Here is a 13,555-nt window from a genome sequence, read left to right on the forward strand (position 1 = left end):
AAAGCTCGCGCTCTCGCGGCCCCGCCCTCTCCCGCTACACCCGCCGCTTGGCGTTGAAGGTCGCCGGGGAACGCGAGTCCCACCAAAGCGCCTGCGGGAGGAGTGGGCGGGACCTGCCCGGCGTCTCCCCTCCGGCTGGGCCTCTGCCTTCAGAACTCTTCCCGCCCCCGTTTTCCCTTCATTATGTTTTATCTTCCTGAAGGATGAAAGCCTAGAGGAGCGAGGGCAGACACCCCTCCTCCCGGGTCTCCCCCGCTCGCCGCCAGCGCTTCCCTTCTTTGCAGCCACCCGCTTCCTGCCTCCTCCTTCCCCGAAGCCTGGGTTTAACTCCGTCCTCGGGAGCCTCAGTCCATGGTTCCTGGGTTTTCTCCCAGGGAGGCCAGGACTTTGGGGGAACTTCTCCCAGGTGAGGGTGGAGAGTGATAGTCGGAGTGGACGTGGACAGAGAGAACCATCTGGCCTTCACGGTGGCGGAGAACTTCCCCGTCGCTTCTTGGAGAGGCTCCTAAAGAAAGGAAACCGAGAAGCGCTGCCTGAGGTGCAGCTTGAGTCAAGGGGGAGAATGACCCCGGAAGACAACCTAAGAGGATCCAGTTCTCGTTCTTGCCGCTGAGAACTAGTCGGGTCGCCTTCTTGGTAGCTGAAAGGCCGAATGCTCTCAATGTGAGGGAGGCAGGAGTCATGGTTTGTGGTTTCCTACCTTCCCAGACAAATGAAGGGAAGAAACTGGTAAGGAGGAAAGATGGCACCTTCCATTCTCCTGAAAAGAGGCGGGATCAGGATTTGGAGAATTCCAAGTGGTAAAAGGCTGGAGAGAATTGTCTGCACAGAGGCCTACAAATAGAATCACTGACACCTTCCGACAAATAAAGCGGAGACTTTTCTGCCCTCCAGAGCAACCGCTTCCAGCTGCATGCCTCTCTCCATCCCAGTGTCTGCCCTACAACCTCCTTTTAGGATGAACACCTACAAGTGCACTGATGGGGAAGTGCTGGACCCGGGATACCCCCTGCTCATCCCCAAAGCACTCACACCAGTGAGCGACAAAAGTCTCCTTCATGAGACTTTCTGACCTGCTTACCCAGACAATTTACACGGGAGAGCAGCCGCTCTGCAGAGTGAGTAGCAAAAATTCCAGCCACAGGTCTGACATGGTCCACTGCCTGTACTCCCCACAGCATGGGCTACAAGCCCACATGTAGCAGAAGTCGGTCCAGGGCTTCAAGCTGCCCAGGCACCGTCATTTCCACGTGGAAATTCAGCCTCACTGGTGCCTAGAGGAAGAGTGGCTGGCTGGCTCCCAGGCAGCCTCCTCTAGCACCAGACCTGTCTATGCAATAGGCTTTCAAGAGGCGGCAGCCAGCCCCGTCTGCCACCCCTAGCAGCGAGAGGCTCCAAGCACAGGAAAGCCTCTGATGACGGTTCCAACTTGTCCCAACTAGGGTGCTAATCCAAGGCAGGAGTCCACTGGCCTTGCTCTACCGCTGTGTGCTGGTGAGGAGCCTGTGTGTGTCCCAAGGTGAGCAGCCACTTTCTCCACATCATCATTCCCTGGTGTGCTCCTTCCCTCTTTAAAATCAATAAATTAAAAAGAAGTACACAGGAAGAGACCTGCCACAGCACAGCCCCTTGGGCAAGAACAAAGGAAGTGGTCTTGTGTCCAGCCAGGTCATCCCCTGGCCTAAGATTTGACACAGGCCCTGAGACCAACCCCTCCTCTTTCAAAAGCTAAGAGCAGCTAGAAAATAACATTTCGTTCAGAGCAGTGGTTCTCAAAGTTTAGCAGGCATAGAATTCCATCCCTGGAGTAATACTTTAAACAACAAAGAATTTAAATTAAAAAAAAAAAAAAGCCAAATTGAAAATATAAAAAGCGTTTTTAGAAAAAATATAAATCAAGTTGTATTATAGTAAATTTTATTAGGTTAAAAAATCTATTCTAGCCGAAACCGGTTTGGCTCAGTGGATAGAGCGTCGGCCTGCGGACTGAAGGGTCCCAGGTTCGATTCCGGTCAAGGGCATGTACCTGGGTTGCAGGCACATCCCCAGTAGGGGGTGTGCAGGAGGCAGCTGATCGATGTTTCTCTCTCATCGATGTTTCTAACTCTCTATCTCTCTCCCTTCCTCTCTGTAAAAAATCAATAAAATATATTTAAAAAAAAATCTATTCTAGATGTGTGGTAATCTAAGCTCCCATCAGTCCTAAATTAGATACTTCTATTTTAATTTCCATATGGATAAAGTACCTTACCAAATATTTTTAAGGCTAAATAAAAAATGTAAATGGCCAAAACCGGTTTGGCTCAGTGGATAGAGCGTCGGCCTGCGGACTGAAGGGTCCCAGGGTCGATTCCGGTCAAGGGCATGTACCTGGGTTGCGGGCACATCCCCAGTAGGAGATGTGCAGGAGGCAGCTGATCGATGTTTCTAACTCTCTATCTCTCTCCCTTCCTCTGTAAAAAATCAATAAAATATATTTTTAAAAAAATGTAAATGAAGACTTTTAAACTCTTTGGAATACTAACACTAATGCTAATTAAAGTAGGTCTGGACCTCATTCAAAAAAAAAAAAAATTTCATCCCTGAAGATTCAGATTCAATAGCTAGGAACAGGGCCTGAGGAAGCTAGCTACATTTTTTTTATTGTTGTTGTTAATCCTCATCTGAGGATATTTCTCCACTGATTTTTTAGAGTGGAAAGGAGGATGAAAGCCTAGAGGAGCGAGGGCAGACACCCTTTCATCACTGGGCCTCTCTGGCCGGCCGGGCCCCTCTCCTCCCCTCCCCTCCGTGAGAGAGACACATGGATTGGTTGCCTCCCGCGTGCTCAGACCAGGGTACATGCCCTTGACCAGGATTGAACCTGGGACCCTTCAATCCACGGTTGATGCTGTCCACTCAGCCTAACCAACTAGGGTGCTAGCTACGTTTTAAAGAAACAGTATGTGATTCTTTGGCAGGAAGGCTTTACTTTGAAAAATACTGGCCTAATGCAGGTTTTAGCTTTTTTTGGGTCACAGCTTTGCACATCCTGTTCCTAAAAAGATGCACGTAACCATTCCTAAAAAGCTTAGGGGTCTTTGGAACTCAAATCAATACCCTTATTTTAGATGTCTTAGACAAATGAGGGACATGTGGTCATGGCCTCACCTCTCACAATGGCCACATGGATGGGCTCATATCTGGTACAGACAAGCACTTCTCCAGTGAAGCCCTAGAAACTCTTTTGGCTTCAATTGTTTCAGGTTCTGAGCCTCAGAGGCCTGCAGTAGCAGAAAGAGCCCTACCCTTGGTGGAAGTACCTGTGCCAAGAAATGAGGAGCTAAGAATGGAATGAGGTTGCGGCTTAAGTATTTCATGACAGGATTATCTTTTAATGGTGCTAAGTTGGGTCCTGAGGCAGGAAGCAGAAGAGCTGGGTCTGGAGTTTGGGCCCTAAGCAAGCCTTGCAAACTTCAAAGCACTCAGAGAAAGTAGTAATTATGGCATCTTTAATCGGCTGAGGCTAGGGTCCAAACTGGGCTTTGAGTCTGAGCTGAGTGAGAATGGTGTTTCAGGCTGGGTTTTCCCAGGCAGCCTGAGAGTTAGATGCACACTGCCTTCTTTAGGGAATTAAAAGCTGGTACAAAGGTAGCTCCTACCACTAAGGTGCCTTCTCACACCATGTCCCACTTAGGACAAGGTGGCACACCAGCCAGTCCTCCATGAAAGTTCAGGTGGGCTCAGACTTGGAATCAAGTCAGTTCATGACTTCACCTGAGCAGTGTCTTTTCCCCAAATCTTCTCTTTAGAAGTTTCTCCAGATTGACAAATCTTTCTCCCTGAGGTAGGCAGACACGGGGCTGAGTAAAGGCAAGTACACACGGGCCAGCAGAGGACATAACCCCTATTCCTCCTCAGGTGAAGGGTGTCCTGACCAGAGGGTCTGCCCATGGCTGGCTGCTTCCATCGCCTGGACAAGGCTGGGCTCTGACCACAAAGGAATTGTTAATAGGGCTAATGGAGTCACAAGGTGAGCGGGCAGAGATTGTGTGCAGAGCTTGGGAATGTAGATGAGTACAATTCCCTCTGGCTACTTCTCCCAATGTCCCTGGCCTAGTTCATGATGGTGGGCACATAGTGAAGATCAGCTTTGCTTCCGTTTGCCCTGAACTCTCATCTCAGGCTGGTTTCTCCCTCGCCTTGGTCGGCTACATGGCCATTTTTCCACTCATCTCATACCTGGGCTTCACTGACACAGGGCTGGGCTGTCTCCTGTCCTGGTCAGTGCCTGGGTGCCCTCAGAGGGAGTGGGCAGATACCCCAGAACCCTGGCTGAGACACTAAGAAATTCAGGAGCAGTGTGATCAAGGCAACAGTAAACCAAGACCCCGCCATCTCTGTGTGTGACCTGGGTCAGGTTGCTTAGCCTTCCCCAATCTCAGTGTCCCCAACTGCAAATGCTCAAATCTCTTCCAGTTCTAAAACGTGATGAGGCCCTCCCGGTTGGGTCTAGGGTGGATAAGGCCTGAACCATATGGCTCTCCCAGGGAGGCCCAGGGATGGCTGCGGGCACTCCCGGTCGGCTGTGGCAGAAATGCCGCTGGTGCAGGGCAGATGCAGGCCTGCCTGCCTCCTCCTGACCAGGCAGTTATGAGGGCGAAATAAGTTCATGGAAAAGATAGTACTTTGTGAACCATAAGATACAATGCAAGCAAGATCTAAAATAAAGCCTGCTTTTACTTCTCTCCTGTGCCCTTTCACATATATGCCCTCTATGTAAATCCCTGATTCAGGAAAACTTGAATGCTATAGACCAGCAGACGCCAACCGGTGGTCCGTGGACCACTGGGGGTCTGTGAGGTCCAAAAGGTTGGCGACGGCTGCCATAGACCACGGTTTGCAAACTCCAATTACCACAGGAGCCCAACAGGTCACGTAAAGGCGAGGAAAACACGAGGTGGAGCGAGCCTGCCTGGAAGAGACGTGGGCAAGCCATGAGCGCCAGCCGACGCTGGTCGGGAGCTGATGAGGGTGGCGAGCACGCTGAACCGGAGCACAGGTCCGGCTCCATCCAACGGGAACAGCTGCCCCGGCTCCTGCCAGCTGTGGTTTTGTGGGAGTTCAGGCAGAGTTGCCAAATCTTTGGATTTCTCAAGAGAAGTCAGAAACCCGGATTTTGTGTGAAATCTTAACCAATAATTTGTAACATTTTAAAATTCTGACTAGGCCAAAACATAAAAGAGCTGCAGGCCAGATTCAGTGCATGGCCACCAGTTTTTAACTTAGGCAGTGAAAAGGCAAACGGGTAAAACAAGGTTCTCTTCCACCTCAATCCTCTTAACACATCTGAGAAACGGCCTTTTCTTCCCACAGCGGAGGTCAGCGGCGTTCTTACCTCAGTCCTAACTCAGCAAAGGGGGCTTGTAGGCTAGGCCCCTGTCAAGCTGGAGAGGCCTAAAACATGATGGCGCTCGTCCCCCATGGCCAGCTCTTACAAGAAATTCTATGACCTCCCTGGCACCCCCAGAGGTTCAGGACTGATTCCAGCTTGGGCCTCAGGAAATGTTTAGATCTTCACCCTTTGTCTTCTCACCTTTGAGGCCATCACCCACACTCCTGGAAGATCTCTGGGTAGTGCTGGAAGCCCACAGGTGGGTCCAGGTCCCCTTGGCCAGGGGTCAGGGGCACAGGCAACCCACTGGCACCCTGGCCCTTGCGTCCCCCGGCACCAGGCCTGTGGACCCACTGGTGCTTGGCCATGGCCGACTTCTGGCCAAAGCACCTGCCGCACTGAGGACAGGGGTAGGGGCGCTCCCCGCTGTGGGTTCGCCGGTGGGCTGCCATTTCGGAGCTCTGCCGGAAGCAGCGCCCACAGTCTGGACACGGGTAGGGCTTCTCGCCTGTATGGGTGCGCACGTGGCGCCGAAGGTCTGAGGCGTGGGCAAAAGCACGGCCACAGTCTGGGCAAGGGACGGGGGTCTCGCCCCTGTGGACCCGCTGATGCTGGTAGTGGGCAGAGCTCTGGCTGAAGCCGTGGCCGCAGTCAGCACAGAGGTCGGGCTTCTCACCCGTGTGGACCCGTAGGTGGGTGGTGAGGGCAGAGCGCTGGGTGAAGGCCCGGCCACAGGCCGCTCCCCACAGTGGCTGGCGCGGTACTTGCTCAGAGAGGAGGCCTGGCCGAAGCCTTTGCCACAGTCAGGGCAAGAGAAGGGCTTCTCACCCGTGTGGGTGTACAGGTGCTCCACCAGAGTGGAACGCCAGGCGAAACTCTTCCCACAGAGGTAGCAACCATGACGCTGGTCTGCCCTTGGGACAGGGGGATGGGCAAAGAGTGGGGGGCGGCCCCGGTGAGGCACCGTGGATGGCTGCTCCAAACTGTAAGGGAGACCAGCAGAAGGGGGTGTGAGAGCCTTCAGCCCAAGGGGCCGAGCGTCCGTAGGAAGGATCTGCTCCAGGGCCCCGGTGCCTTCTCTCAGTCCTTTCTCTTCCGTGGTTCTGGAACCTGCTGGGAGGTAAGGGGAGAGCTCAGACCCTGGCTTACTTATCTGGTCCCTGAATCCCACACCCCACGTGGTGAGAGAGGCACACAGCCACCTTCTGGACCCACAGCTGCCTGTGGGCCTCAGCTCAGGACGGCGGGGAAACTGAGGACACCTTTCCTCAGCTGCAGAGAACAGAAAGCGAAGCATCAGGAACAGGGTAGGAGGCAACAGTACATTCTACCTCAGGGCCAGGGAATGGCTGGGGGCCGGCAGCAGATGTGCGGCCTGGATCGTGGGGGATGAGGAGATAGATGCTCAGGCAGCAGGCACCGCACAGAGAGACGTGAGCTTGGCTGAACCAAGTTCAGAGGCGCTGGGCATACTGTGCAACAAGCTGCAGGATGAATGACTAGAGGAGACCAGCAGGAGCCAAGAGGAAGGACGCTGCTCCAAAATATAACAAAAAAGAAAGTAAACTGCCCTGACCGGTTTGGCTCAGTAGATAGAGCGTCGTCCTGCGGACTCAGGGGTCCCAGGTTCGATTCCGGTCAAGGGCATGTGCCTTGGTGGCGGACATATCCCCAGTAGGGAGTGTGCAGGAGGCGGCTGATCGATGTCTCTCTCTCATCGATGTTTCTAACTCTCTATCCCTCTCCCTTCCTCTCTGTAAAGAATCAATAAAATATATATATTTTTTTAAAAAAGTAAACTAACGCACAGGCAGAGGAGCTAGATGGAGGCAAACAGGAGGGAGGATGTGGAGCAAAACAGAGCTTCAGGCCAACCAGATGTGAGGGGTGGGAGCCGGTGGGAGCGGAGAGGCGGGGCGGCAGGATGGTCAGGCCCAGAGGAAGCCCAGGAGTCGGCGTCCCCAGTACCTCACCCGTGCCTTCTCCTGCCAGACACGCTCCCAACTCCGGGTCGCGGGCGTCTGGCCCCCACAGTTCAGCCTCTTCCTCCACCCAGGCGATGAGGGCCATTCTTCGAGGCTGGGCCGCCTATAACTGGGCTGTGGCCCATCCCTGGGTGCCAGCAACCTTTTCTTTTTTAAAAATATTTTTTACAGAGAGGAAGGGAGAGAGATAGAGTCAGAAACATGGATGAGAGAGAAGCATCCATCAGCTGCCTCCTGCACACCCCCTACTGGGGATGTGCCCACAACCAAGGTACATGCCCTTGGCCGGAATCGAACCCGGGACCCTTCAGTCCGCAGGCCGATGCTCTATCCACTGAGCCAAACCGGTCAGGGCGCCAGCAACCTTTTCCTAAATGTTGGGGGGTGGGGGGGAGTAGTGAGTAAAGAGACCGTTCTCTGCTGGAAGCTTGTTGGGGCCTGAAACTCTGGGACCTTCTATCAGGAGATCGGGGCAGCGGGGGGAGCGCAGGTGAGATCTGAGAGGTCAGAGGACCCTTTCTGCAGCTCACCTCCCCACATGCCTGCAGCTCACCTCCCCACATGCCTGCAGCACACCTCCCCACATGCCTGCAGCACGCCTCCCCACATGCCTGTAGCACACCTCCCCACATGCCTGTAGCACGCCTCCCCACATGCCTGCAGCACGCCTCCCCACATGCCTGCAGCACGCCTCCCCAACATCTGCTTGCCTCTAGCTCAGACCGGCTCCCGAGCTAACCTGCCACCCTGCCTCTGCACACCAGACTTGGCCTGGCCCAGGCCGAACCCACCCCTTTCTTCCTCCAACCTGCCCCTCCTGGGGTCTTTATCTCAGCAAATGCACCGACTCACCCCATCATTTCTACTGGGCGGTGACTGCCTGCCTACTCCCTGCTCCACACGCCTTCATAAACACCCTGCCCTAAGAAGACCTGATACTTTTCCTTTGGCCAACAAGTCAATCACAGTATTTCCCACACTTCGTGGCAATGCACTCCCCATCTTCAGCAGGTTCTGGCTGTCATCCTGAACTTTCTCTGCTGGCCTCCATCTGTAGCAAACAACACAGAGGCATGAGTAGGAACCACAGGCAGGTGCAGAGGTCACCAGGAGAACCCCAGGTGTCCAGCAACCGGCAAAACTACAAAACCTTGCAGGACCACTCCCTTAAGTATTAACCCCTGGGGATGGCTTTAGGCCTCAGCTGTGCTCCAGGCCCAGCGAAGCAGCAAAAATCAGTGACTGCCCATGGCTGGCATCAGGACCAGCTGCCTTGACTAATGACCCCCTGGAGCCAACCAATCAGTGGAGACTACCACCCTGAGGGGGCACACCTGGAAAGCTGATGAATATTCTATTGGATCCTCCCCTGGGACCACGAGATAAAGGGATAAAAGCTGCAAAGGGTCTGTGGGAGCACACGGCTCCTTGATCCTGCTCGACTCCAACTGTGGGAGCACAGCTCCTCGGACGCCAGGTATTAGACGGAGACATGAGAAGTCGCAGGCATATGGGAGAGACTTTATTGTAGACCAAGTAGCCATTGCTACTACAGGAGCCATCAAAGTAGTTCTTCAAAGTAGCCCCACAAAAGCAGCCACACAAAGCGGCCCAGCCCCCCTGGCTGGTCAGTGGCCTTATGTACACGCTCACACAGAAGAGTGACACAGATGCTACATGAACATAAACAGGTTACATCCTCGCCTGCATGCACGCATGTGGCAAATTGGCCTTGATAAACCGGCGTATTCTGATTAGGGTTCCCACAGGGTCCCTCTCCAGAGAGTGCGCTGGACCAGGTTAAAGATGATGGCCAAGCATGACTGCATTCGGGCAGGGATGAGAGTGCTGCATTAGTGCCGATGTTGAGGCTGGGCACAGATGAGGAGGGGGCTCAGAGACCAGGTCAGTGTTTCTGATCCCAGGGGCCCATGACAACTCCCGAATGGACTCCTTCTCCTGGCCCTTTCTAATGTGTTGTTTTCCTGAGTGGCTGCTGTGAAACAGCAGATTCAAAACTCGCCCTGTTACTTATCCAAGGTCTACTCATGTTCAGGTGCCAGAGCCAAGCTTCACAAGGGCAGAAGCATTCAGATGGGTGCCTAGCCCCCAGAAGCTCTCCCTAAACCAGCCGTGGGCAAACTACGGCCTGCGGGCCGGATCCGGCCCGTTTGAAATGAATAAAACTAAAAAAAAAAAAAAAAAAGACCATATCCTTTTATGTAATGATGTTTACTTTGAATTTATATTAGTTCACACAAACACTCCACCCATGCTTTTGTTCCGGCCCTCCGGTCCAGTTTAAGAACCCATTGTGGCCCTCGAGTCAAAAAGTTTGCCCACCCCTGCCCTAAACTGTGTTGCTCAACTGAAGGGCTCATGAGTCAGGGACATTCCCACCTACCTCAGGATCAACCAGAGCAGATACCCTCAACTACAGGGCCCAGGGACCTGGAGACAGAAAGGTGAACTGCCTCCAGCCTAAACTTAATTCACACACTGCCATGGAGCTGGAGATCGGATGATTCATTCAGTGTGACCTGACCATGGGACCACTGGATGTCTCAGTCAACTTAGAAAGAGAAGGTTAAGATTTCAGTCTTGCCGTGGCCAGTTTGGCTCAGTGGATAGAGCACCGGCCCTTGGACTGAAGGGTCTCGGGTTTGATTCTGGTCAAGGGCATGTACCTTGGTTGCAGGCTTGATCCCTGGCACTGTCAGGGCACATTTGGGAGGCAACCAATCAGTGTGTCCTTCTCACATTGATGTTTCTCTCTGTCTCTCTCCCCCCTCCCTTCCACTCTCTCTAAAAATCAATGGAAAATATCCTCAGGCGAGGATTAACAACAACAACAAAAACCACAAAAAAAGATTTCAATCTCCAGTGGGTGTCATAAATTCAGATCAAGGAAAATTAGTAAGGGACATGTAGATGGTTTCTCGCTCAATAAAACATTTTCCCTTCCAGCTGGAATTGGGACATTGCTCCCACTTCTCACCTTTCCATCTTTCCAGGCTTCCTCCCTCCTGGGGATCCTGAGCATCTGCACCCCACAGCTGGGTCTCCTGCTCTACCCAGGAGGGCTGGTTTGGGGTCTGGGAATCCTGGGGAAGAAACTAAACCACTAAAAAAAAAAAAACAACAACCCCAAAAAACAATACATTTCTTAATACTACATATGCATTCCTCAGGCATCGAGATGTTCTAGGTGTTGGAGGTATTGGTGAACCACGATGAGCTTCCTGCTCTAAACTGACACTAAACTAATTTTACACTAAGGTATGAGCTCTGCTGGCACAGGTGTGGGCCTTTGGGCAGGCTGTGCTCAGGTCTGTACAGACACAGAGCGGCGTTCTGAGGTTTTCTGCATGGGGCAGAGGCGCTCCGAGAGGAATTTCCTGGAGACAGCACTTAGGAGGGCATGGAAGGATGTTAAGTTTGCAGGTGTGTGTACAGTGCAGAACGCAAGAGCGCAGGCTCACTGAGCTAGAGGCGTGTCCCAGAACCAACGATCCCGTTTACCTGCAGCCCAATGGGATCGCTTGCCTGTAGGGAGAGCGAGATCTGGTTTGAACTGGAGGGCGGCGTGCCCGGGGCCTCGGTGTTGTGGCACAGGTTCTGACCCGTTTGCAGGAGTCCTGAGAGCTACTGGAGGGGTCGGCCAGGGGAGACGCAGTTGTGAATTTGAGGGTGATTTGGCGGGAGGAAACGGAGCCGCCTGGGGCCGGCGTGGGGGGAGTGGGCACCTGTTCCTTCCGGTCCCGCCTGCCCCTTCCCCTTTCAGAGATCAGGGATGGCCGGCCCTCAGGGAGCGCGCCTGGTGGCATTAGGTCGGCCGCATCCCGTGCGGGCCAGGGCCCTCTTCGCGGGCAGCGGACAGCCCACTCCTGGGGAGGAAATACTCGGCCATGGCCACGGCCACGAAGCTCCCGCGCCTGGCCTTCCCACCTCACGCTTCCTCCCGTCAGGACCCTCGCGGGCACCTCTGGGGAAGCGGAAGCCGGAAGCACGCACCCGGAGCATGCGCGGCCCCCGCCCAAGGAGGGGCACTCGGCCTCCGGGGACCTAGGAGACCGGAACTCGCTCCGGACGTGGCCGCTCTAGGACGCCGAGAACTGGTTATGCGAACTCGGTGATCCCAGGGCCGAGGAAATGGAGCCCTCAGAAAAGATGGTGGTTCTCTGGCGTCTTTGTTTTGAGAGGAAGGCGTTTAGCAGCTCCAGTGTGGGTCTGATGTTGATGACCTGGTTTGTTAACCCCCTCGAGTTTCTTCTCTTGCTGTCCCGCGAGCGGCCTGGGAAGCGCCCTTGCCCACAGTTAAGATGGCCGCGGCCACTTCGGCTTCCCTTGCGGGCGCGGGGGTGGGCGGGTGAAAGGGGAGGCTGGGGTGCGCGACCGCCCCCGGCGGCGAGCGGTCTAGCAGAGGGGGACACAGGGCCAGCATTCAGGGGGCCACTGGCCAGATGTCCACTTCCTAATCCCCGCCAGAAGGCCCACTCCATGGCCTTAATAAAAACGATTTTTTTTGGCAAGCCAATAAGTTTCTCAATTTTTTTTCATTTACAAGGTATAGAATAATATTCTCTCTTCCCACCCTATTCCTCAACAGTTTACGAAATATCCCTCCAGAGATGGCCTGTTTGTCTCTATGCATGTATGTGTCACTCTATTATCTACATCTGGTATTTCCAACATTTACTGTGTCTTTAACTAGGACACTGAGCCGAGTGCCTCTCTGCCTTAGAGTCCAGTTATTTCGCAGAAGAGGAAACTAAGGCCCGTTTGTTCCCCAAAGTCAGGCAGCCCATGTGACTCGGGGTCTTTAGACTCCGAAATGCCAGCCTTTTCCACCACCTCCTCCTGCCTCCGCAGGCCTGTTCCAGAAAAGCAACATGAAATTTTGAATTGACTGACCCTGCTGACCTTGTGAAAGTGAACTGGGGTTTTTTTTGTTTTGTTTTATTATTTTATGGACAAAGAGAGAGCATTCTGTCATAAGGTAGATGTCTTGAACGACCCATTTATGGAAGTTCACTTAGTCCAACTTAAACCTTTTGTGCTTCGTGTACTGACGGAAATACTGGCGGCACATGTTGAGGCCGTACTTCCAGATCAGACCGCGGCCGTTTGAGCAGACGCGGCAGGAAGGAGAACCCTGGCCGAATTTCCTCGATGGCTCCAGTAGAGCTGCTGGTGACCCATCTTGCTCACTCTGTAGCAGCGAGGCAAAAGGCTGAACTGGGTTCTTTATTCAATGATGATTGCATAGAAAATTAGATGTTACTGGATGAGGGCACATTGTTTTAATGCTTCATTTAAATGTGCCCCCTGATTTCCCAATTCCAAACTCTCCTAACAGAATAACGGCAGACTATGCAAGAGCTGCAGCTGCTTCTGGGACAAAGACTAGTAATCTTCGCTTACCTTGAATGATCACTTACTGTAGGCCAGCCTCTGCTCTAAGTGCTTTTGCTTGTTAACTCATTGGACCCTCACACTTCAGAGATGGGAACTTTCTGGATCAGGAGGCTGAGGCACGGAGGGATGACCTTGCCCCAGGCCTCCAACTCCAGACACATGCTGCATTGCCTCAAATGACTGAAGGCACAATCTCAGCAACCAAAGAGAGGTGAGATTTTAGACCAGGTTACCAGGAGGCAGTTGTAATGTGAGGCAGTGCAAGAAGCAGGGACCTAGGAGGTCAGAAGAGCTGCTTCTCATCACACACGCACAATTCCGTATTATCATATACACGGAGTGGCCAGATTATTATGACCACCCCATCAGTACTTCGTTGGGCCACCTTTTGCCTTCAATACTGCGGCGATTCTTCTTGGCATTGACTCCACGAGATGTTGAAAGGTGATGCGAGGAATCTGACACCATGCCTGATGAATAGCACTGTCCAGTTCTGTGAGATTTGATGGTTGTGGAACCAGCTGCCTGATGGCTCTTTTAACTTCGTCCCACAAATGCTCAATTGGATTGAGATCTGGTGATTGTGGGGGCCACCTAAGCAAGGTAAAGTCTCCCTCATGTTCTTGAAACCACTCCTGCACAATACAAGCACTGTGGCATGGTGCATTGTCTTGTTGGAAGAAGCCATCTCCATTGGGATACGCCATCAACATGATAGGATGAACTTGATCAGCAACGATACTTAGATACGTTGTGCTATTCAGACGTTGTTCCACAC

At 53.1% G+C, this 13,555-nt stretch overlaps 1 protein-coding gene and 1 long non-coding RNA gene across 2 annotated transcripts in view; both read right to left on the reverse strand.

The window, feature by feature from the left end:
* Positions 1 to 3,351: 3,351 nt before the first annotated feature.
* LOC102263579 (zinc finger protein 764-like) lies at positions 3,352 to 7,444 on the reverse strand. The gene is given in 3 exon segments (XM_014529783.1): positions 3,352 to 6,110; positions 6,113 to 6,484; positions 7,348 to 7,444. Coding segments are annotated over 3 exon segments (993 nt in total). The 3' UTR covers positions 3,352 to 5,586.
* Positions 7,445 to 12,286: 4,842 nt separating this feature from the next.
* The window catches only part of LOC106724034, a 2,927-nt gene continuing 1,658 nt past the window's right edge, over positions 12,287 to 13,555 (reverse strand). Inside the window, exon 2 of the long non-coding RNA XR_001359783.1 lies at positions 12,287 to 12,571. This is a non-coding gene — a long non-coding RNA (uncharacterized LOC106724034). The remainder of the gene's footprint in view (positions 12,572 to 13,555) is intronic.

Source organism: Myotis brandtii, unplaced genomic scaffold, assembly GCF_000412655.1.
Source record: "Myotis brandtii unplaced genomic scaffold, ASM41265v1 scaffold698, whole genome shotgun sequence".
Lineage (NCBI taxonomy): Eukaryota > Metazoa > Chordata > Mammalia > Chiroptera > Vespertilionidae > Myotis > Myotis brandtii.